General features: G+C 42.2%; 1 protein-coding gene across 3 annotated transcripts in view; it reads right to left on the minus strand.

The window, feature by feature from the left end:
• The window catches only part of plxna3 (plexin A3), a 143,415-nt gene that overhangs the window by 98,983 nt on the left and 19,112 nt on the right, over positions 1–25,320 (minus strand). For 2 of the 3 annotated variants that reach the window (XM_085393779.1, XM_085393780.1), the window contains exons 2-6: positions 12,233–12,661; positions 11,939–12,129; positions 9,256–9,800; positions 8,918–9,082; positions 1,678–1,860 (exon numbers count right to left, since the gene is read on the minus strand). In XM_085393779.1, the coding sequence (XP_085249905.1) occupies positions 1,678–1,860; positions 8,918–9,082; positions 9,256–9,800; positions 11,939–12,129; positions 12,233–12,549 (1,401 nt within the window). In that variant the 5' untranslated portion in view covers positions 12,550–12,661. Of the gene's footprint in view, positions 1–1,677; positions 1,861–8,917; positions 9,083–9,255; positions 9,801–11,938; positions 12,130–12,232; positions 12,662–17,814; positions 17,948–25,320 lie in introns of those variants that run through there. The other variant, XM_085393781.1, reaches the window with a different exon arrangement.

The following is a 25,320-nucleotide window of genomic DNA, read 5'->3' on the forward strand; positions in this document are numbered from 1 at the left end:
CTATGGGTATTAATATGGTTATTTATTTTAGTATGGAGTCCCCGTTAAAGGCTGAATAACCAATCTGTCTGGATACATGTGAATATTGTTTACAGAGGTGTGAAAAATCAGACTCTTGATTTTGATATTCCAACACCTGAACTCAGATCTGAGATACAGTAAAGACGTGACATCAAAGCTTTCTCAGACTCACAATGAGTTTTCATTCATACGTGATCGATATTTGAACATTCAAAGCCACCTGAGTCTGCAGCGTGCCAACAGGTTTCTACAGCGTTGCAAATCTCTGCTTAAAACTTAGTCTCTTCTGTAGCCACCGACTATCAAATATGATTATAAAACTCATTTTATTTTGTTGATTCTGGTTCCAAAATTACTTTTGCTCAAAAACACAAAAGCTTTCAGACCATTAAAAATGTTTTGCTGGTGGATTTTTAATTATTTCTAAATTTTTAACTGATCCTTTCGTGGAGCTACTAACTAACTTATTATTAATGAGTAATAGAGCAAATATCAAACTGCAATAGATAATGGAAGACCGTATGTGATGTTTCCAAATGAGTCTTTAAAATGCATCCAAATTATTTTTGGGAGACAGAAAAGAGGAACAACAAAGACGACACATGGTGAGTGTAGCTGCACTGAGCAGGGGTCTTCTTCTTCTTTTTTTTGACATTATTTGGAGACGTATTTGAAGACAGAAGACAACAAACATAAATATATTGTTGGTTTTTGTCTTTTTAATCATTACTGTATTAAGTTTATTTATCAGGTGTGAGGTTTTCAGGAGTAAGAGTGCAAATGAGAAGAGAAACACAGCATTTCTGAAAGCAGTCGACTCAACAGTCACGCACACATCTCAATAAACATTTGCACTAAAGCCTCATCAGGCAGCTTCGGAAAAGACATTTGATGAAATGAACAGAATAAAACTGAAGACATTCCTGTATAAATGCACTCTCACACCGTTTTCAGTTCTTTGCAATAACTGTTATGCCAGAGCTGAAATTACTTTCAGCGCTGATGAACTGAAGCTCGGTAATAACGCAGCGTGAAGACTCACTTCTTCTAAACGCTGCCTTGCGACCGTTCCCAGTCCTACAGCTTCACAGCTAAACACCTCCGACACAGCAGAGTTTGACATTCGACAACGAACAAACAAATGATTCACAGGTGAGAGTCACACTGACGACTGATAACATCACATGGCTCCATCCGAGTGACAAAGAAAGCTGAGTACTTTATCAAAACCCCTTATAAATGGAGAACAAACACCTTGATTGTTTCAAGATGGACTGCAATCAAACAGGTGAACTTCAATCTCTTCCTTTCATCCGAACCAAAGAACTAAAAGAGCCTCAAGTGATTTAAAACATGAATAAGACAATTGTCTCTCTATCTTTCCTTCTAACCTCCTTAAATAGAAACTCTAGAAAGCAATCAAAGCCCCAAAAGCAATTTTAAAACATTAATGCAGCCCTTTCCTCTCAGCAGGGGAAACAAAAGCCCTCAAACAGTCCACCGGTATTCCTTTCCTGTCATTCTGTCCTGTCTCTCTTAATTCCCTTCCCTGACTTCCTTCCTTTCCCACAGAGTACCCAACTCAAACAGGAGCGCAAACATATTCACAACAGCTTTTCCTCCTCGGTAGACTAATCATCCGTTCTTTCCTCCTACCTTCTTCAGCTGTCCACTCCGGGTTCCCACGAACACCACCGTGTGCTCCCCGTAGGTGTATGCGGCCACGGCGCCCATGCCCTCGGTCCGGTCCTCGTACAGCGGCTGTCCCTCGATCACCCTCAGGCCTCCGAGCGGCTGGTTCAGTACCAAACCGCAGAAATCATCTCCGATCTGCTTCGGCTGTGGACCAGAGGGAAAAGGTGGCATTATTAGAAAATATCACAAGAAGCGAGGTCGCTCAGCTTCAGATGAAAAATAAGAGGAAGCTGCCGCTTTCCAAAGCCACCTAATACCAGCGTTATTGATCTGGTGCCCGCCTTCAATCCATTAGGCGGGGGATCAGTATCGGCTCTCGACAATAGCACGAGATGTGGCCCCTTAACTAAAGTTAAAGCAGCTTGAGAGCAAGATGTACAGAACGAGTCGTCCAGAAGACAAAAGCACAGACACGCACTTTGGTGGTATGGTATTTAAATAGACAATTTAATGCAGATTTTTCTTTGGTCAGATGTTCAAAAGTCATTTAAAAGATCAATATAAATGATTATAAACAAAACCCTATGTGATCGCTTTGTTTACTTCTTATATTCCCATCGTGATTCTTAATGCGCTGCAGACACCAGTGTTTTAATAGGAGACTGCAGGACCACATGGACGTCACAGTCTACACAAATCATGACTGCTCAGGCCTAACGGTGACTTTAGACCAGCGGTCCTCAACCTTTTTGCGCTACGGACCGGTTTAATGTTAGACAATACTTTAAGGTGTCGCGGATAAATACAGCAAAATAAAATGATGCGACCAAGAAAAATCTGCAGTATTCTGTAAATATAATAATAAACACAAATTCACTGAGTAATTGTGTAACTTTATTAGCAGCGTCCTCCTGAAATGCACCAATAACATTGAGCGTAACATCCTCCTCTCTGCCCCTTAATGCTCTCTGGTCGCTATGGTAACCTGTAAATATTTCTTTCAAAATAACACAAAACTACAACACGGGAAAAACCCTGAAAACCATAAATTTCACGCCCGAGCCTCAACTCTCGCGGCCCGGTACCAAACGACTCGTGGCCCGGGGGTTGGGGACCGCTGCTTTAGAAAGCACAGCTTCTTTTTAATTCACAGTTTGACTGCTTGATCAAAACAAAAACCATTGTCGCCGTTAAACCGCTCAATGTTATCAACCATTAACTTCACCTCTGAACACCGCGGGAGAAACACAGTGCATTTATGCTTCTGCGTTAAATCTATGTCATAGTTATGTCACATGACCCCTTTGAGACCCTGTGCTGTAATCTATGTTCAGGTATCTGTGCACCTGCGCAGAAATGGAACTGTGCATCACTTCAACGCGGCCTGTTCAGCACTGCATTTCCATCTACTTCGTCTGCCACCAGGTTTTGCATTGACTGGAAGAGAAAAGATCAACTTGCGGAGAGAAATTCCACCTGCCTGTTGGTGCTTTGATGGTGAAACTGCAGAGCAACATAGACAAACTGTACACAAGTACACGCTGCCACTCTCACAGACTGCATCGTAGAATTCGAAATCAAGCTTTAGATGTAGGGTTAAGAGCCAATTACACTCTGCTGCAGACACGGACGTGGACAGCTGAAGACATCACGGCCAAGTAATCATTCCTGTTATACTTCTTGGACATGCGTCTAAAAAGGTTCATGTGTACTTGCTGCAGAGTGTGCATGGTCACAAACATCTGTAGGCATGCAAACATCCTTTCAGAACTCTCTCTCTTGTGCTCTCTGATGGATGACGACATTTAACGATAATGCAAAATAACTGCTTGTCATGCAGAGTGGACAGGTCTCAAGCTACCGATGAGTGCACTGATTGACATATGACAGGGTAGTACAGACAGAGTGCTCTAAAACCAATCAGTGACAGAGAGATCCATGATGAGTGAATCACCTACTTAGGGTTAGGTTGCATTTTAGCCTCATACTTAGCAAGCACAGCTCCAGAAAATAGATGTTAGCTTTCAAATAAAGTCTCTAACACTCGGTTATAAGATTTCCATTAGATTGTACCAGGCACCTCAAACGTCTACATAAAAGGGATGAAACCAAACCCAGTCGCTGTCCTCCAGGTGGATATTTCAGGTTAACAAACAAACATCATGTTTTTATTAAACTTTAACACACTGATAGATTACATGAAACTTTAAATACAAATGTAAGGAAAAGCAAGTAAAAAATGAGCAAATGTGGGGTGCATGGTGGAGGACAAAGGGCTGTAGAGCCAAAGCGCTTCATGCTTCTGTATGTTGCCCACAGGGCAGAGTGTATGGAACAGGGAGGAGACGAGTTATTACAGAGTCCACATACACTCAGAGGGTAGCTAACACCCTGTCATTAGCGGGTTAAGGCCTTGATGCATCACAGCGACCGTACAGGGTGGAAAGTCTGAAACCCAAATGTTCGAGCCAACACTCCACTGGCAAGTTTATCTCCATTTTTGCACATCAAAAAATAGAGATAAATACCTTTTACATCTTAAAGGTTCACTCCTGGGAATAGCAGTCAGAATGGTTTCAGGTTGTTTGGATTAGATAAAAAGTTTCCCTCGCCATCATAAATCCCTCGTGACACCTTCAGCTCTCAGTTGGTCCAAATCATCCTTCTTCAAAGATGACTTTCGGCTCAAATTCACTTTCACACAGCAACATCTGACTATCAAACATCTTCTGTCGTGTGACCTGTCAGCTAAGTGTTGATTCACTTAAAAGATTTCTGGCTTCTATTCAACGTTTAATGTTTTCAGCTGAAACCTGTGTGATGCCGACACAGGACAAATCAGAAGTCTAAAGTCTTAAAAAGGCTCAAATGCTCAAAGCAGAGATACTCAGCTGGTTAATAAAGAAACAACATTTATTTTCAAATCAACTCACTTATTAATTAGCCAGGACGGACCACACGCCATGTAAACGGTATATTTAACTGTCCAAATACTTCAGCCAACTCTTTGTGTAACATAGAAGACAGTTTGAGTCTCTTCAGTTTTATTAAGTGAGATATTAAATGGTCCCTGGACAAGTTCACGCCCTAGTGCAGTGGTTCCCAAACTTTTTTCGCCTGGCCCCCTCTGTTTTGCAAGAAAAATGTTCACGCCCTTCGCGCATGCACACACACACACACGCACTAACATCCTCCAACCACACACGCCCATATTTTGCTCCACTGCGGTTTATTTCACACCTCAAATATTTAGTAAACAATTAAGCAAATACAAGTAATCTGCAGGTAGTAAGAAAATAATCTACAAACTCTTTTACGTTGCGTCCGCACCTACACGGGTATTTTTGAAAACGCAGCTGTTTCGTCCACGTAAACGGCGTTTCGAATCACCGAAAACGGAGATTTTTTTAAAACTCCTTTTTTGCGTTTATGTGTGGACGAGGAATACAGAGTTCATCACGCAACGTCAAAGGTATGTGCCTTTTTTTCACGTCACGCTGTGGCCACGTTATTGTTTACATGAGATGAATTGCAGAATAGCAGATAGAGACAAAATCCTGTTAATCTGACTATCATCAGTTTTTACAGCTTACATATACACACGCCTTGAGGCGACTTTTGTTGTGATTTGGCGCTATATAAATAAAATTGAATTGAATTGAATACACACACAGTTACTGTCCCTCCATTTAGAAAGGCAGAGGCGTCACGGTGTGATTATTTTACGTGTAGTTGTTTTTTTCCTGTGTAATAATATTCAACATTGCTATCAATACATTTTTCAAAAACGCCTCTCTGTGCAAAATGGGTTTAAAAACATAAACAGCTGTGGGATCCTGTTTGTCCGTGATTTGGACAGGGGGAACAAATCGTGGCAGGATCAGCCTGATTTGTATCCCGCTGTAACTTTACTGTATAAAGAGCTAACATCTCCAAAATGTCAGGAGCAGTTAGTCATTACAAGAAGTGTTTGTGAACTAAAAAAGTCAAGAATGTGGGATCCTGTTTGTCCGTGATTTGGAGAGCCCAGCGCTGCTCCCGATGAAGGGAAAACCAATTCTGCAGGGAGACCTACCTCGGCACTTGTGCAGGTGAAGCCAAAGGGAAGATGCTTCACCATATTTTCTAGTCTTTGGCTTAGAATGAAGTTTGTTTGGAAACATATTCAGCGATGCTTCATCTCCTGCTTTGCGTTTGTGAGGAGCCCCGTTGCTAGCAGTGTCCAAGCGTTGTTTTTGTTTTTCCCTTTTCATGCCACGCCCCCCCTTGCAATGGCTCTGCGCCCCCCCTAGGGTCGGGCCCCACACTTTGGGAAGGTCTGCCCTAGTGTATGCCTGGTTGCTCACCTTAAAGCCTGCAGGCCTTGAAAGCTGAGCAGTACTACCTCTGAGGTCTCGGGTCTGTTTCCTGCACATTCACTTTGCTTGCGAGGAATGCATAAGCATACTTCAAGATTTATTTACCTTCTAAGATAACAAGTGATCGACTGTAGAGGCAGGGGGGTGGTTCAGCAATTAGCAATGTTGCCTCACAACAACAGAGTCCTGGGTTAAAACCCGGGCATGGCTCTTCTGGCGGGAGTTTGCATGTTTATCTGCCAATGAAACTTTAACTCCACAGTGATCAGCTGCAGCTGGTACCGAACTAACGCTGGCAGCTGCAGACTGAAATAGTGGAACTGGAGTTCATGCACAGGATGAGGAAGTCACATGAGTCATCAAGTTCACACACTAGTATCTATTCATTTATTCGAAGAGGCGCGCCTGTCCCACTACTGCCACGAGTACTTTAAAATGAACTGAGAGACAACTTAAGTCTTTTAAATTCTTTGTTAGCTCAGGGGTTATCATTTACTCCTCACACTATGAGAGTCCGAGGTTTAAACCCAAACAGCAGGTGATCTGGTGCTTGGATAGTACATTTCCATTCAATCTGAGCACTCAAAGCATTTTTACTACCCATGTACACACATCCATGTGTTCTTTTGTTTTTGTCTTTCTGATGGAAGCATCAGGGCAACTTGGGGTTCAGCATCTTGCCCGAGGTTTCTTCAATATGCAAGCTGAAAGAGCCAGGAATCGAACCACTGATGGTCCAATTAGCAGACGAGCTTCTCCAGCTCCTGAGCCACAGTCGTCCAATTTACCCAATGGCCCCTTATCAAATCTTCTGATCTCTTTGCCATCAGGCATGAGATTTTTTTTTTTTATGTGAAGAGCTTTTAGAGCTCACTGGTTTTGCTTCCTGGGTGCATAAAGCTATGCAACTATAGTGTTTAAACAAAGTTTATGATGCTTTCTGTTTCCTCAGCTCTCTGTGAGGGTCCTCAAAAGTTTAAAAGCTCAAATGAGACAGTGTGGGAAGAAAAAGTGCCGATGGTACGACACACACCTTGGTCTGTCTGCATCTGACGCACCCCACATTGTCATTACGCATACTGTTGACTGAGTGAGCCATCAAAGAGTCATTTGGAGCTCTGCATCTGTGTGAGGTCTTGATAAGATTTCCTCAGAATGAGGGCTTCAAACTAAAAACCATAAAAACAAAACAAGACCATCTACTCAAAGCTACAAACACACAGATGCACACACAGAGCAGAGATTGTAACGTGATGTGCAAACAGGAAACCTGCTGCTGACACTTAATGAAGAACGAGATTAAAGCACTCACACAAAAATATAAAAACACACACACACACACACACACACACAAACTGAGACCATCCCAATGTCACATCCCATTGAAACACACACACACACTTCCTGCTGTTTTTGACAAAAGAAGGAGGTCAGAGCAGGGACAAAGGCCCTGCTCTGACCTCCTTCTCCTTTCACTTTACCCTGAAAACACAAACACACACACACACACACACACACACACACACACACACACACACACACACACACACACACACACACACACACACACACACACACACACACACACAGTAGCATGGGTCATTAACTTATATTTCATCACTTTCATCAGCGTGTGGCTGATTGGCTGTGATTGGTTGCTTGGTTGGTTGGTTGCTTGGTTGGTTGCTGTGGGCAACTCCAACCCCACTCCACCCCTCCTTTTCCAAAACCCAGGCCCGGCTCAGAACTCGTCTCCTGGCGGGTTTCCCTGCCTGGTTGCCATGGTTACCACTGCAGGCCATTACCGCCATGAATAAGAACATCATCTACCCCCGACCTGAAATAACCCCACTGCAGACACTGAGAGGGAGGGAGAGCTCTTCCTTCTGTTCGCTCTGGCTTGTTTTTCCTGTATTTTTTCCAAGTTCACACTATTTCTCATCTTTTATCCATTTGAGCAAATGAAGTATATTCAAACTCATCTTTAGTGTGGGGACGAATCTGTCACAGTTTGTGAACCTTGGTGCCTTGTGGGGACAAAAACATTCAATTTAATAATGAAATGTAAGTGTGAAGACTTAAGGTTGGGGTAAGTCTCCAGGAAACCAGCGTAAGTCAACGTAATGTCCTCTGAAGTGACAGAAACATGACTGCGTGTGTTGCAGCCTCAGGGCAGCCTCTGGCCAGATGATGTAGTTTGCACAAAGAGACCGAAACAAAGGAAGAAGTAAAAGACGGCAAAGAGATTTCTCTCCTTTTCTTTATTTTCCTGCTAAACATGCAGGAGGAAATGGTCAGGACTATCTTTTTTAACAATCTAATTAAAAATGTCAGTCTTTCCTCTTACACTTGGCTTTTTTGGCTTCAACAGAAATTGGGAAAATGTGGCAGGAAAACACCCGATCCTGATATTGGACTAGCCTATACTACAGAGCTGTTTAAGAAGTCCAAGACATGTCTGACCTTTAGCAGCAAAATCAAGGTCATCTCTCAAGCCTGTAGAAAGAAAGTCCAAACCACAACCTTTAGGACTAGTCTCCTGCCTGCAGCGGGTCAATCTGGGGCCCATCAGCTTATGTGTTTACTTAGAGCTTGGATAAGATCGCCAATATTTTACGATGTAGCCAGTGGTGTCATTAATTAATGCAGACATATATTAACTCATTCACTGCCAGCCATTGGCAGTGAATGAGTTAAACCCATTGACTCATTCACTGCAATTGACGGCTATAGACGTCAATGGCAGTGAATGAGTTAAAAGTGTTTTCAAACGCTAACCCGAAAGCATCTGTTCCTGACATTTCTTTTCTCCTTTCAACAGGTAGCACATGTTCTTATCCAAATATCGTCAGACCTTAGAGGCCCAGTCCAAGTCAAGTTTCAGGGCTGAAGGTGCAACTTACAGTGTGGATGCAGGGCAGCTCTTTGTTCAGTAACCACGGTAACGAGAGCCGTCCCTCTCCACGGTAACAGGAGCGGATCCTTTCTCTCATGGCCAGGTTGATGTCATGGAGGGTGAACAGACAGAGGACCGTCTCTCTTGGTGGGTTGGAGCGGTTCTTCTGACCCTGAAAATCCACAAAAGAAATTAATTCATTTAGAAATAAATTAGATATTTGCAGGTTTAAGTCCTGGACTGGCCTCTGAGCAAGGCACCCTTCAACAAAAAAAAAAAACTCAGAAAGTTCAAGCTCAGATCGAAAACATCCAGTCAGAAGAGAGGGCATCAACAGTTACCTACCTGTGAGAAGACGACAAACAGGATGTCGTCGTTTTCAGAAAGGCCGAGCGCTTGTGCCAGCCGCCGCCCTGGTTTTTGCTTGTAGGCGGCCTGGACCAATCGGTACTCTATGCCATCTTTTGTGCAGCCCAGAGGAAACTCTACATATGAGTAGAACTCGGTGTCATCAGAGCACATCCTCACAATCTTAGATGTGAAGAAGTTCTCTCCTCCGGCATCCATCTGAGTCAGCTGTGTGTCCAGCTGCAGCGTCAGGAAGTACACGTACGTGCGACTGGAGAAGCCGTAGACGTAGTAGATGTCGAAGGCAGGGTAGAGTGACAGGGTGTCGGATGGGATCTTGATCTGCGAGGAGACGAACTCATCCTGGTAAACCAGAGAGAACATATCGACGCTCTCCTCATCAACCACCAGCTTCCTGCTGGACAGCGTGGGGAAATATTCCGACTTTCCATCGATGGCGGCTCCGATGAACAAGTGGCTCTTGGTCTTCTCCAGCATCTTTCTCTTTGGGTCATCCAACCAGTGGTCTTCAACAATCACACCTGCAGAAGAAGGACAAATAGGCAGGATGCGATTAACACTGTGCCTTCCAGAATGTTCAGGACAAAGTCCTAAATTTTGTAGTTTTACAAACACTTTGCATGAACTGTTTGCAGATATTTTTTTTTTTACATAGGCCTCATTTTCACAGCTTTACAATCTACTGTGATGCTGTACAGAGGTCAGTTCTATCAGCAGATAGCCAAAATAAACACATCTTCCTTTAAAACTAATCAGATACTTTTAGCTTTTTCATAATAGTAATGTAACAGAAAAATATATTGACTTTTATTCTGAAGAACATTTACTGGAACTCCTTCGTTCTCCGGCAACAAAGCTATCAACAATGCAACGCACAAACAACCTCTGGATCAGATGCTAAAGAAAGGACAAGTGTTAGCAGGCAGTGTGAGACCCATTTCCACCAGAAAAGCTCCGGCGGGTCCGATTAGCTCTTTCTTTTCAAGCAGTGTCCCACAGTGGCTGTTCCAGTACTTTAATCAAAGGTCTAACTAATTTCACTCACACCTTTTTTCCCCACTGATACCCGAGCAGAGAAAATATTCCAGCATTTGTGAATGAACCAAAAATCTGCTTTACAAAGAAATATGTGGGCAAAGTCTAGCTGTCAGTCATCTGTTGTTATGTCCTGACAGTCTTCATTCAGGTTTTTGTTCATGCCAAAAACTGCACATTATAAAAACCTGCAAAATATTTTGACACTTGATTGACGTCTGCAAGTCGAAATGCTTCTCCAGCCTGCACAGAAGTCCAGAGGGAACATTGGAGCGTATTGTTTTTATTTTAGGCATTAAAATGATTACATTGGGACAATGCATCAGTACAAAATCTGCCGAATGTTTATAATTGAGTATTTACAACAAGACAACATGAAAATAAAACTGCTATTCTATAAAATATTGTTTACAAAGAGCATGCATTAGATTCCCTCTGTTGCATTAGCTGCTGATATCACTGTAATCCAATAAAACAAACCTTCAGGGAAAAAGCAGAGACACAGTTTCACAGTGAGAGTAACTGCTGTCAAAGCCATCAGCTACTAGCTAACTTAACTGTAAAAAAACCAAAACAAAAACGTGATTCCTTGAGAAAACCTTTCGAAACAGCAATTAGTTGCTCTAACCACTAGTGGAGAAATATTGTTAACGTGAAGCTAAATGTTGACCAGATCAGCTAGTAGTATTAAATGTAGGACCAAATTAGAAACGATTCTGCAGTTAGCTGAATTCATGCTAGCCTTGGTTAGCGGCTAGCTTTTGTGATTTATCTAAAAACTATTATAAGAGACTTGGGTAGAAGTTTCCATGTTGTTTTTTTTTCTTGTGCAAATTGATGGATCAGTGAAGCATCATTTATGGAGCTGTGAGTGTTAGCTAGTTGTAATCACAGACTGGCTAAAAGACGCAGCTTTAGGGTCTAAAAACTGTTCGATTTCAATTCAATTTTATTTACACAGCGCCAAATCACAACAGTCGCCTCAAGGCGCTTTATATTGTAAGGTAGACCCTACAATAACACATACAGAGAAAAACCCAACAATCATATGAGCCCCTATGAGCAAGCTCTTTGGCGACAGTGGGAAGGAAAAACTCCCTTTTTACAGGAAGAAACCTCGGGTAGAACCAGGCTCATGGAGGGGCGGGGCCATGTCGCAACAAGTTGGGGTGAGAGAAAACTGAAGAAAAAGCAGACCTGCCTTAAACCTGTGTTATTTGTAGTGGGAGTCTGTGGCCATCTGTAACCCTAGTGAACCCTTTCCAGATGACCTTATTGAACCAATCACTAGATTAGGTTGCATCAATTAAAACGTGGACTTCTATTTATAAATTACAGGCTAATTCAGAAAAGATTATCATCCAAGGTTTGCTCACTAGACAACAGCTGATTAACCAGAAGTGGTTATCAAATGAGCAAATGGAGTTTTAAAGTCAGCTTCACCCCTCGGTGACAAAAACGCTCAGCTTACGTCTTCATAGCATGACTTCACTAATCAATGGGTGACATCATGGTGGCTACATCCTTCTTTTCCACTGTCCAGAAGCTAATTCCTTCCAAATGTCTTAAATTGTATTACCTGTCGAGGACACTCTAACTCCACCCCATCTTCAGCCTTGCTTACCTGCCATCCCATCAGCCTCTCGGGCTCCAGACAGGTAGTGCTCCTTGCGGTGATGCGGTTCCCCCAGTTTGAAGAGATCCTCCAGCCTGAGGAACTGACAGACGCCCTGCCAGATGGAGCCGCATGCCACCAGTCTGTTTCCAATATAATCCACTAGTAAGAGCTTATTCACGTTATCTGACATCTCCAGTCTGAGGACAGAGGCAGACAGGTAACGCAGACAGGTGAGACAGGTGTAGACATACAGATGTAATGATATATAGAAATAAATAAGTGAGACAAGAGGGGACAAACCGATGAGCGCAGGACCTGACGCTGGGTGGAGGGTAACAGCTAGCATTGTCCTCCACAGGTCCGGTCATGTGACTCCGCAGCTCCGTCAGATTAGCTGACAGCTTCAGCACTCGGTTCACTGCTCCGACATACACCTCACCTGTACTCTGGTGGACGGTCAGGTGGGTGAGGGAGGTGTCAAAGGCCCGGTACACCACTCTGCCCGATGGCACGGAGGGAGGCGGAGGAGCAGCAGGGGCAGAGAGGATAGGGGAGGAAAAGAGGACAAGGGAGAGGAGAGGGAGGAGGAGCAGAGGAGAGGAACAGGAGAAGACCATGGTGGACACGAAGAGGAAAGGATGAAGGGGCAGAGGAGGAGAGGGGGGAGGAGGAAAAGGAGAGAAGAGCTGGCGGCAGGTCTGGTGAAGAGTCGGCTTCAGTGGGGCATGGCTGCAGGGAGAGAAAGAGGAAAACGCATTCAGAACAAGCTTCAGAATATTCATGTTTTTAAACTTTCTTTAACGTTGTAGCAATTCACTGATGGACCTCTGAGCATTAATGGCTCCATTACAAACAGGTCCTCCTCACAGACAATTCAGCTGCTTTTAAAGGCACCAATGTGACTGAATGCATGAAAAACAATGTGTATATGGTCTGTGTAAAAGATAGATAGCAGGAACTTGGATACATGGCAGAGACGAGCACTCAGCATAATGAAACTAACGCAGAAGCGACTCAATCCTTTGAGGTAAACATGCAGGAGGTCCTTTTTCTCTTCCCCCTCAGCTGGGTACATGTTTCTTTCCCACTGTCACAAAGTGATAGTTTATAGACCTCATATGATTTTGGGGGCTTTCTCTCCAATATTGGAGAGTCTTTAAATTAAATATAAAGTACTTTGAGGCGACTGATTTGCCACTGAATTGAACGGCTGCAGTTCCTGTGGTGATCACTTAAGGCTGGCTCAAAAACGTAGAGTCCCGTATCAAAAAAAGCCAACTCTGCAGCAGAAATAAACACGTTTGTAAGGTCATTTTAATTTTTATTAACTTAACCATCTGGGCAATGGAGTTAGCTGAGCAGTGTCTTGATTAAAATAAAAGTTTATATAGTATTTAATTTTTTAATTTTGACCATGTAATCTTCTAAATTCCTTGAAAGGACGTCACATCCCTGATCTGCATCTCATCCCTGGTCTGATCAGCCTCAGGTGGATCACCTGCAGGAGGATAAATGCTAAAATATGAGAGTCACGCAATGACCGCAGGAACATCTATTCTTCACAAGGCCACCTCAAACGCCAAGCAAGGTGTTTCACCAACAATAAACAGAATTATCTTCAAAATTATCCCGGCCTTAGCCTGACAGGGAGCTTTAGAAACCAACAGGCAGTATTATTTACCAGAAACACACACACACAGATAGCGAGTGCAGAGATTAGCAGAGTGTGGGAGTGTAATCGAAGCAGATAGAATTATTGATCTGTTTCTGTCTGTCTTCTCACTGAATCTCTCTCATAAGCCTCAGCAGCTCCAGTAACACTAAGCTGGATGGAAACTTCACTCTTATCCTTGCAGCCAGTTCAACTCCGACTGACTGACAGTTCTAATCAACACACACACACACACACACACACACACACACACACACACACACACACACACACACACACACACACACACGTAAATGCCTCGACAGTTTAATCCTAATCTACAGCGATATTAACACCAAACGCAGGACAAGTTTGGGCTGCAAGTATTGTGTTGAAAATCCTGCAGCATTTGCGCTCAGCGTGGGTGTCCCAGTGGGAATTGAACCCTCAACTGCAGCACTGCTTTATATCAGCCTCCTGGTTTTCAGCTCAGACGCATTAATCAATACGAGAATACGAGAAACGGCGTGTGGAAACAAAGAGCTGGATTTATTTTATCTGGCTTTCAGGGGTTTCTTCTTCTGCTTTCTCAGTTACATCTGGAGTGTCTTTTTATTCATCTGAATAAGGTTTAACAGTGGAAACGCTCACTGCAGTCTCAACGGGTCAGATTTGGTAATATCTCTTTTTTAAAAGTCGCTTTTAACTCGAGTCAGGATTAGTGAGCAGGCCTACAGAGAACACATCTGTTCTGTTCAAAAATGTCTTTGAAGTGATTTAAATAGGAGCTCTTCGGCTCATTTTCAGCTCTGTACTTTCACTCCGGTGACTGCAGCGGAGCAGCTTTGCATGACTCACAGTTCAAAGAAAAAAAACAACTGTATTTATCTTATTCTGGGCTTTTATGCAACACTCTTTTCCATCCTTTGTCTAAAGAAATCCATTTAACTATACAGGGTGGGCCATTTATATGGATACACCGTAACAAAATGGGAATGTTTGGTGATATTAAAGTCCGAAGACAATTGAAAGTCTGAAGGCAATTGTCTATGGTGTGAAGATACGAGATGTGCAGCACCTGAAACTATGGATACTGGATGGCTGTGCTGGCATTTTTCCTGCGGTGTTGCTATCAGTGTGTGAAGAGTGGGAGAAGAGGGTGGCATTGACAATCCAACACAATGGGCAGCACATTGAACACATTTTATAAGTGGTCAGAAACTTGTAAATAACTCATGAAAGAATAAAGTTACGTTGAAACCAAACACACCATTGTTTTTCTTGTGACATTATCAATACGTTTGATGTGTCACATGGCCCTCTTCCTATTGAAAAAACAAAAGTTGTATCCAAGATGGCCGACTTCTAAATGGCCACCATGGTCACCACCCATCTTGAGGAGTTTGCCCCCTCACATATACTAATGTGCCACAAACAGGACTTTAATATCATCAAACATTCCCATTTTATTACGGTGTATCCATATAAATGGCCCACCGTGTACATTAAAACATTAGCTGTTGTGGAAGAGCGTTAAAGCTGCATTCTTCCTAATAGCCAGCAGGGGGCGCGCCTCTGGTTGCAGAAAGACTTGAGGTTCTATAGACGTTTACAGGGACGCAGCGTTGCTCTGCAACCTCAGTAAACATATTCTTGATATGTCACGGATTCAGTCACTAGTTTGAAATCTGAATATGCAATATTTTCGATTGTTGACATTATCAGGGTCAGAAAGAAGAACAGAGCAGGATATGCTTATTGGTCAAAACCTGACACGTCATTAGCCAATAAACAGACAGCTTCAAAATGTCACAACAGAACTTCTTGAACCAGGCAGTGACATCAGATGGCTACAGTCATTCTTTAAATACAGTCTATGATTTTTTTCTCTGAAGGCCTGCCTCTCTGAACGCTCTCTTTCTTCTGATTGGCCGAGTGCAGGAAGTCCCCAGAAGTGAGAAAACAGTTCAAATCGAGCACAGATTAATAAATATGGTTAAACAGTCTGTGTGTGTATTTAAACCATTTGACTCTTTCATTGTATTTTAAAAGTGACTAATGTGTGCTGCACTTTGCCCAATTTTGTACATCAATAAAATATGAACTAGTTTAACCAACTAATATTTCTGGTGCTGACAATGTTTACTCATCGTGGTCAACTGATCACACGCGTCTTCACTAATAATACATATTCTAATCCCAGAAATCCCACAGAAGAAGCGGAAACGAATTATTTTACAACTGGGTGGAAATCTGTCTTATTTCAGGTCAGAGAGGTGCTCTGCCTTCACATGAGTGAAATTTTGAAAAACACAGAAACAAAAACGAATTAAAAAACAAACAAACACACTATATACACTGTACAATGGAATATTTAAATAAAAAAACGTGTGAAATAAGACTGCCCTGTGGGACCAAATCTCTACAAAACAAATATTTTACACAGTGCGTCCTCGCTGTAATTAACGTATTTCAAATAAATAATAAATCGCTGTTTTCAGACAAAAATGGGGAAAATGTAGCTTTGAGCCTCTCAGGTGTAAAGAGCTTCTCGTTGTCATCCCTGCTAACGATGTGAGTATTTGTGACTAATTGTCGATTCGAGGAGTTTACAAGACTCCAGGATATGCATGAGGGCTCAACGGTCAATTGAGAGCGTAATGATCAGATTAACAGCAGGTGGTAAATGTAGATTTCTGACATGCAGCATGATGGTGGATCCACTGAGGCTTAAATTTCACTGCAAAATTTGGGAGAAATGAAACGAGTCCCGTGAACAGAAACAATGTGAAGTAAACCTGGAGCTCTTTCTGAGCAGCAAACAAATCACGAGCCGCCCTGTCCTGTTAATTTTACTGTCAACGTGTGAATTAGTTTCAGCAAACGGGGGAGACATGTTGGACTGAGGAGGTCCAGGCGTCTCTCTGCAGCTTCATTAATAAATGAGAAGAAGAAGAAAGAGTCTTTTTTTTTAGTGTCATTTAAGAGAGGTCCTCCTGACTGAGCTAAAACAGATCCTCCACACAGCGACTGCACAGCGCCGTGAACGACGGCTTCTAATGAGACAGAAACTGAAGGGAGGGATAATAAAGTTTTCAGCCGGGCAGCGGAGACGTACAGGAAGCCGAGTCCAACAATTAACCCCGTGACACACACACAGAAACACAAAGAGGGAGTGAAAGATCAGCACATTAGTTAATTAGCCCGCTGAGCTGAGGGGGAGACCAGAGAGAGGAGAGGTCAACAGATGGACCAGTGTGTGTGTGCGTGTGTGTGTGTGCGTGTGTCTCAGAGTGTGTGACGGACAGCTGGGCAGACAGAGGACACAGATAGAGTTTCTCTAACTGGACTACGATTTCACTGGATCATCCATCACCCTGGAGAACCGGAGGCTGTGACTGAGGATGAGTGATGGGACGACCCCATCAGAGCGAGGACATTTCTGCACCTTAATGGCTTGTTTGACATTTTAGACTTGGGTTTTAAAATCACATTCAGGGTAGAGCTGGCTAAATATGAAGTCCTTTTATCTGGTTGGCCTGAAATCTCACAGAAAAGCCTTCAGCTGATCCAAAACACCACCGTGACAACAGTAACAGGCACATAGGAGATTATATATTTCCCATATTAGCCAGGCAAGAGTTCAGAATTCATCTAAATACATACAAAGTCTTAATGATCAGGACCGGTCACATGTTAAAGATCTCATAGTGCCATGTGATGCTGACAAAGCTCTCAGGATGCTGAGCTGTGATTTCTACAGTTTCTAAAAGTAGAACAGGAGGCAGAACCTTCAGCCTGAAATGATGCTATAAAAATAAAATGGAACTGAACACAAACGAATATGTCACGTTATCAGTCAAGCTGAGAATAAAGTTATAGGTCTTTTAATAACAAAAGGGAAGTGGTGTGAACAAACTTGTTCCCCTTCGGCTGTGGTTGGCCTGTAAAAAAGAGCTGCATTCACTGCTTTTTGTGTTTCTTCTTTAAAAATGCCAAACAAATTTAACTTTGCTTCACAACCAAAAAGCATTTCTGGGTGGCGTCCAACCTGAAACCGGAGAGGTGAACGAACTTTCCGAAGCAAAATGGAGAAGGCGGAGAGTCTGCTGTGCCTTCGCCTGAATTGGCTCAACATAAATAAAACTGAATAAAATGGAATAAATCGATGCGTTTCTTTTCCTTTACGGTGATGCACTTTCACCCTCCCTAAAAGCACAAATACACTCACTGTTTGGCTTAGCTTGAGACAAGATCACAGAAAGAGCGCCTTAGGCCAGCGGGGTCCAGGAGACGTAAAACTGGCCCATGGTGTCACAAAACCCAGGTGTTGGTTGTTTGTTGGCTAAGGCGTCGGTTGCTCTCCCTGCAGCTTCCCTGCAGGTCTCCCTAAATGCAGGAGTCTTAAATAAAGTTAAATTATTCTTCAATAAATCAATGAATATTTGTGTCGAATCGCTGAGATTTTAGCATTTACCAAATTTCTGATGACGATTTCTGCGATCGAGCGGCCTGGTTTAGGTCCGGTGCGTTGGCGGCGAAACACCAGCTGTAACAGTCAGTTTGTTTCAGCAACGATCAATATCAAACGTTTCAGATGTTCTGCTGCCGCTCGGCTCGTCGTCAGGTTGGAGCTGCAGGTCGTCAACATTCATCAGGCTTCATTAATGTTCTGTTGTCAGATCTGAACCGACTACGTGACCTTTGGTTACTCGCAAATTATGAAAGCTAAACTTAATTATCAAAGGGGGGGGGCTTCAGAGGATTCATATTTGATAAGTGGATTTGATATTCAGAAGCAGCTCCATTAGGAAACATTTGTATGCAATTACCCACAAAAGGTTAGATTGCTGAGAGAGCAGGAAAGAGACAGAAACCACGAGTTATTGATGATCAAATAAAGTAATCAATCCAAAGCACTATGCTTCAGACAGATCTAGCACAGTCTCCTGAAATTGCCTTTGTGTAGTTTTGCAACACTGTGGCACAGAGAAGTAAGAAACCCCAAACACCACCACACACATCAGAGCGTAACAGCTGTGTATTTTGCCACATTAACACTCATGCTTCATGGATGGATTTCAATACAGATGCTGCAACTACTTCAGTGTCTCTCTACTCAGTTAATGACTTTAAATGGCCGCTAAAACAGCTTTTAATGTGGTTAAAGCACAAATGTAAATCAATTAGTTTAAATTCATCAAACAGCAAATATCTTATTCGCCAAGTGACTAATGACATGTAGCCAATGAGCATGCAGCATCTCTGAGCTCTGCCCCAAGGCAATGACCCGAGTTTTCAAAACAAAAGATGGCAAATGGATGATCAAATTATTTTTCCATTTTATGAACTTAATGTTAGGTTAGCAGCAAGTAACCTTTCAAAATAAAAGCACAGGGACTATCTAGTCCTTGTGGAGGCGAGTCTTGCCACTTGGCGACCCTCTTAGAGCATTACTGGGGAAATCATACAAGGAGAAGATGTGGCACTCAAAAATCCTGAATCTATGGGAGAATTCTCACATGTTAAATATGGATAAAGACTCAACAAGACAGCAAAGCAAGGGGAACATTTTAGCCTGTCGTGCACATGCACAGTAGAGGTTCACAACCTTTCAGGCCCTCTCTGAAAATCATTTAGACTTCAGGGTGAGCTTCTTCTGAATTCTTTTTTTGACTTTGCCCCAAAATAAGATTTTAAAAAGTCCCCCCCCCGGACGTTGTGTTTCTACATCTCTCAATCTGGTTCACCGATACCGCGCATTGATCTCAGCCTTTCAGGCATCATTCCTGAAATGCATTTCCATACTCCTATTATGAAATTATGCGACCATCTACAGCATCCAAACTGCCGTGTTCGAGTGCTGAATTTAAACATGTAAACATTGCACTCGGCCCCGCCTCCACCGAACGGGGATAAAACGCTGCCGAGTGCCAGTGCCAGCTGTATCTCAGCGCAGTCGCCCTATCAGGCCTGAAAGTGTCTCAATCTCCCATCTGTTGGCCCGAGTCGCCTCTAAACCATCCAGCTCTCAGCTCTTATCTCTGACCATCTCTGACCACCCTGCATCTCTTGCCACCCAAACGGCCCCTGAAGCCTTTCACACCAGGAAACTGCAGCACAATGCTGCTTTGTTGTGTGTTTATCGGAGCCCACAATTCACACACAGAGCCTCAGTCACAGAGATGAGGGGGTCACACAGGGGGGACGCAGATGGAGGTGATGGATGTGGGCGACAGAAGGGGTGTGTTGGTTTTATAGCTTCTGGTTGGGCCGTGATGAAGCATTTGGGTGGAGTTTGCACTGGATGTCATATAAACTATAAAGATGTCGTTTCAAACTATTAAGTGTTGGTGCGGATAAAGATCACCGGGCTGATTGGGCCTGAGGTTTCACATCCGGGCCGGTTTCTAAGAAGATAAAATCATGCGAGAAGTTTGTGTTCATTAAATCTGTTGGATTTAAATATAGAACAAACGGAGCTACAGTAAAGAAATTAAATAAAAAGACATATTTGGAATAAAAAATGGACGAGATATTTATTGATTTGATTATTTACATGACAAATAAATAACAGAAGCATCCAGTGGATGGATGAAGTCCTTATCATGTTGCCCTAACATTTACATTTTATGGTAACATCTTTTAACCTCATTGATTTTATTTTAGACCTTCCCATATAAATCATTTTGCACCTTTAATTTTAAAAGATCCCAGATACATGCTATTGATTATTTAGTATTTCTATCATATTTTTATTGCACATTTTCACAATTTGAAAAAATATGATTTTTAAATTATCTGATATTTTAATATTGTTACAGATTATCAGTTTTTTTTTTATCCTTTTTTAAATAAAACACAAGTTAAACATTACAATAATTATTCCTTGTGATGCTTTCGTGTAGTTTAGGGTTTTTCCCTGTCTCTTTGGGCATTAATGGGCATAATAAAATATTTATAAATGTATCCTAATATAATGACAAACTTATGATAACAGTAGAATAAACTGGTGTCCAGAAGAACAATGTCATGGTGGGACCCCACATGCTGCTTAATCTAGTTTACACAGGAGTCGGTGGCAGAGATCATCGCATCCATTTTCTCTTTTTCCCCCCCGTTATCCGATTAGGGTAGCATGGGCTTTGGAGCCAATCCCATCTAACATTAGGCCAGAGTCAGGGCGCACCCTGGACTCGGCCCATCACAGAGTAACACAGCCAGCCTTTCACACTTACATCCACACCTCCAGCCAGTTTTACAATAACTAATTAACCAAAACATTCACATGTTTGGACTGTTGGAAACCCGACATGCAGAGAAGCAGAAGTCAGAGATCCAGACAGAGCGGGTGAAATGTTCCTAAACAGATAACATATTGGACTTGTTGTTTTAATATCTATCATGTAAAGAAATAAAGTGGGAGATGAAATCTGTTGATAAGTGCGAGTTAAAATAAATCTCCAGTTAAACAGACGGGAAAGTGAATGGGAGGTCACGTGAAAGTCTGTGTCGTGCTGATGGCTGCTTGTGTGAAGGTCACATCTGTCTAACAGGGAGCCCAATGTTTCTGAATCAGCGAATTCAAGAGCTGCTTTATTACAACTCGACTGAAGCTGTCAGATAGGGAGCTGCTATATTAATAACAAGAAGACAAAAACAGATCATATCACACAACTTATTGAGATTAAGCTGAACGTCGGCGTCTATTGTCTAATGAGGACTAAAACTTTCCTAAACACAGGCTGTGAGAAAACATTGAAAACTCTAAAAATCTAAACGGGGTGTTACATAAGAGCTGACTATGAAAAAGGCTTTTACTCCAGTCTGCCCTACTTTCTTACCTGTCTGGACCCTAATAAGAACCAAAATCTCCAAAACTTTTTTCATACTGTATTAATTAAGACTTAAAATCAATGACTGAACCCATAAACACATCAGGAGAGCGTTGACTGAGGTCACAGATCAAGTACACAGCAGGGCCGTTTTCCCATAGACCTCTATACAATCTGACCTTATTGCAGCCAGATGAATCGCCCCCTGCTGGCCGTTAGAAGGAATGCATGCTTAAGGCACTTTTACATTGTCTCCTCTTTTCAGACCTGGAATCTCTTATGTACAGTGTATGGATAAAACTGGTCGGGTCAGAGGATGAACTGAGGGGATGCAGAGAGGGCCACACTAACATAGACAAGCTTTTTATGTTTTTAACACTATGAGTCATGCAAAGATGATCCCCGGAGTAATAACAGAGAGCTGAAAATGAGCCCAAGAGGACTCCTGTCCATTTGAGGGTGGTTTACAGTCTAAACATTGCTTCATGAAAACCAAATATTCCTTATAAATCTGCAGGAGATAAACAGAAGCCGCAGTGATGCTGGGAGGATACCGTATCATCGAGGCTGAGATCACAGTAGGCAGGTGGAAGCAACGGCAACATCGGAGACGATTTAAAGGTGATGCCAAAAAATAACTGCACCCCACCCCAACGCACCACGACATTCAACTGTTGAAGCTGGTAAAAGCGGCTGCTTTCAGTTTGCTTCTCGTACACAGATTTATGCAATGAGTGTTTTTATTGAAGTCGATTCAAATGTGTTTTACAACCTATAAGCTGCTGCTAAGTATGATTTTCCCTGTAAACAGACAGTTAATCTTTTATGTTGGTATAACAACAGCTGATCTAATTTAGTCTGATTGTTGTGTCACTTCCTGTAATTACATAAACACAGTGAGCCGCAAACCACCGAGTACGCTAATACGTCCGCTTTAATTTCACTGCATCTTCCTCTCAGCCGGCCCCTATAATTACAAACCACTGTAAACCGTCTGACTGTGCTAATAACAGCTAACACGCTAACACGCCGTCCTGAGAGTCCCACGGCGTGATCGCTTCACTGTCCGTCTGGAAATCAGAGCTTCTTCCTGCTGCTGGCTGGAGGTAAATAAGAAAGAGCCTCTGTGGGGAGTGAGAGGAAGGCTCTGCTTCACCAGACCGAGCTGCTAATTACACACTGGAGCTCCCGCCACAATAGACACTGTTCGTTAAACATACGAGAGAGAAGCGGGGGAATTTACCGGGAAAGAGGAGACGGCAGAAGGGGCTTTTGAATCTCTTTTGTAGCACTAGTTTTGGCTTATTTCTATCTGATCTTATATTTAATGCTAAAGAGTTTCACCTGAAGCATCACAGGTCCATGAATATCTTTGTCTTAAAGTCTAAAATACAACTAATTAACAAATCCATGAATCTCTTAATTTTCTTCAGTTGATATTGTTGGTTTATTTGGGTCTCCTCCTGGCTAGATACCAGCATGTCCAGGGCTCACACAGTGTATGAAAACTTGACTATGAGCAGCAGTGGAGTTTACAATGATAAGGGGAAAAAAACCTACACAGAAAAATCCAAGATTTAAAAGGAAATTAAAAACTAAAAACATAAATCAGTGCACACATCATGCAACGCTCTGCAGCTCTGGGTGCTGAAGCCTGAGGCCTGACCCTCCAGAGGAAGCTCATTCCAGCAGCTCATATCCTCGATCTACTTCGGGTGGTCACTGCGTACAGCTCGTGAGGAACGTCGACCAGTCAGTAAATTAAAACTGTTGTTTATTACCCGTAAACGAGCCTGCTGTAGGTCAGAAGGTCAAACAGGTCATTCGCCAACCTGAATTTTGGTGGTTTGAACTCCAAAGTGTCCTTCACAACGATACTGGATCATAAAATGGTTCCAGTGTATTCTTAACATGACAGTTAAAACTTAAGACTAATAAAACAAAATTAAAATTGTTTAATCAATAATGGTAAATTATGTTGATGTATATCATAATTGTTTGACAGAAGGTAAAATCTCTCTATTCGGTTTACCGCTGCAATCATTTAGCCGGCGTTAGCCAATCAGCTGCCAGCATTTTCATGATAAATGAGTTTTTTTAATAGCAGAAAATACTCAATATCAGAAAATGACACTACAAGGAACGTCTCTGTCTTGAAACAAAACACAGACAGCACAAGGTGTTTTTTTGTTCAATGAGTCCAGGACCTCCCGAAATCATCACTTTTCTGTCATGTAAACAAATAAAAGCCTGAAATGCTGACATTTAAAAGAAAGAAGCAGAATGTTTTGGGCATTTTTGCACATTCTGGGAAACATTTTGTTTATGTAGATGTCCAAAAAGCAAGTTTCCATTATGTGGAGCAAAGAAAAGTAAAAAAAATCCTTTACATTTAAATGTATCTGATCAGTAATTGTTCTCAGCAGTCCTGGGTGCAGCCCCACCAACAGGTCGCTGTAAAATCTCCCAATCAGGACAAGGAGCAATTTTAAGGAGGGACACCTTAAATAGACGGCAGTTAAAACTGCTTGTTCGAGACAGGATGAACTAGAGGTCACAGATACGTGAGGGTTATTTTAATCTGTGAATCATGTAACGCTGCTCTAATGGAATAGAAATATGAAGCAAGAAATGAGAGAAGATCCACTTTAAGCACTGGAAAAATACAAATCAAGGAAAACCTCTTCAGCTGGCATGTGGTTGGTCTGTGGGACCGTTCATTGATGTTTATCTCTGCAGATCAGATCCTTTTAGCCTCTGAGAGACGTTTGTTTAAGTTTGCTGTAACCGCTCAGGGTCAGACGTGTTTAGATGTTCGGCCTCTCTGGTTTCCATCAGCTGATCCATTAAATAAATAACATAAAAAAAGAAACCAACCACCAACATCACACAGCACATGGAACTCTAATGAAATAACAGTGTTAGACACTGATGTGTGTGTGCGGCCTCAGACTTTGTGGTAATGACACTATAGACTATAATACACACACACACACGCACGCACACACAGCTAATGGAGTTGGTGGCTAAAGCAGAGCTACTCCAGATAATTACTCTTCAAAAACATTACTACACACACACACACACACACACACACACACACACACACACACACACACACACACACACACACACTAATTACATACACACCTGCATTTTGGAATATATTCAATCTTTTGGAATAAAATCAAGATATAACTCAATGTGTGCTGCAGAAAGCACACTGCTATTAAAATTAGCATAGGACGTTTTTGGGACTAATTTAAATGTCAAATAAGCCAGAAAAAAAAAAACAGGCCAATCAGCTAGCCTTAAACTAAGAAAACATACAAAACAGAAAACTGTAATAGAAAAGGTCTAATATTGTCCTGAATAATACAGCATGTGTGTTTAAAAATTCATTCCTCAATACCCAAAACGTATTTTAAAACGTCATCACCATACAGGCACAATAAACACACTGGGTTTGTGGACGGCTCTTATGAGTGCTGCTCTGGCACGGTGGTTATAAGCCAGATTATTCTGGTTCAACCACATGAAGCTGTACTTTTATTTTCTTCCAAACTGCTGTTGGAGGATTACACCTGTGGCACGTTCAAGCTCGGTGGTTTACTGTACCTGTGCAGGTAACATGCAACATTTAACTCTTGCACATAATACTTTATAGAGCCTATATAACTGGTATATTTCCTGCGCTAACTAGCGCTAGTTGGATAATCACACACAGATAAATTATAGAACAAAGCTAACCTATAGATAACTAGGTTAGCTAGTTATCTGTAGGTTAGCTCCAAAGCGCCAGATGCTAACAACACTGGCAAAGACTATAAACTATAAAGCTAAAGTCACCAACCTGTCAAGTGTAAGCTAGCTGCTTAGATACCCATCTCCTAGTCATTGTC

This window comes from Rhamphochromis longiceps, linkage group LG20 (genome assembly GCF_057381845.1).
Source record: "Rhamphochromis longiceps isolate RC_006_pf linkage group LG20, R_longiceps_female_GT1.1, whole genome shotgun sequence".
Classification (NCBI taxonomy): Eukaryota; Metazoa; Chordata; class Actinopteri; order Cichliformes; family Cichlidae; genus Rhamphochromis; species Rhamphochromis longiceps.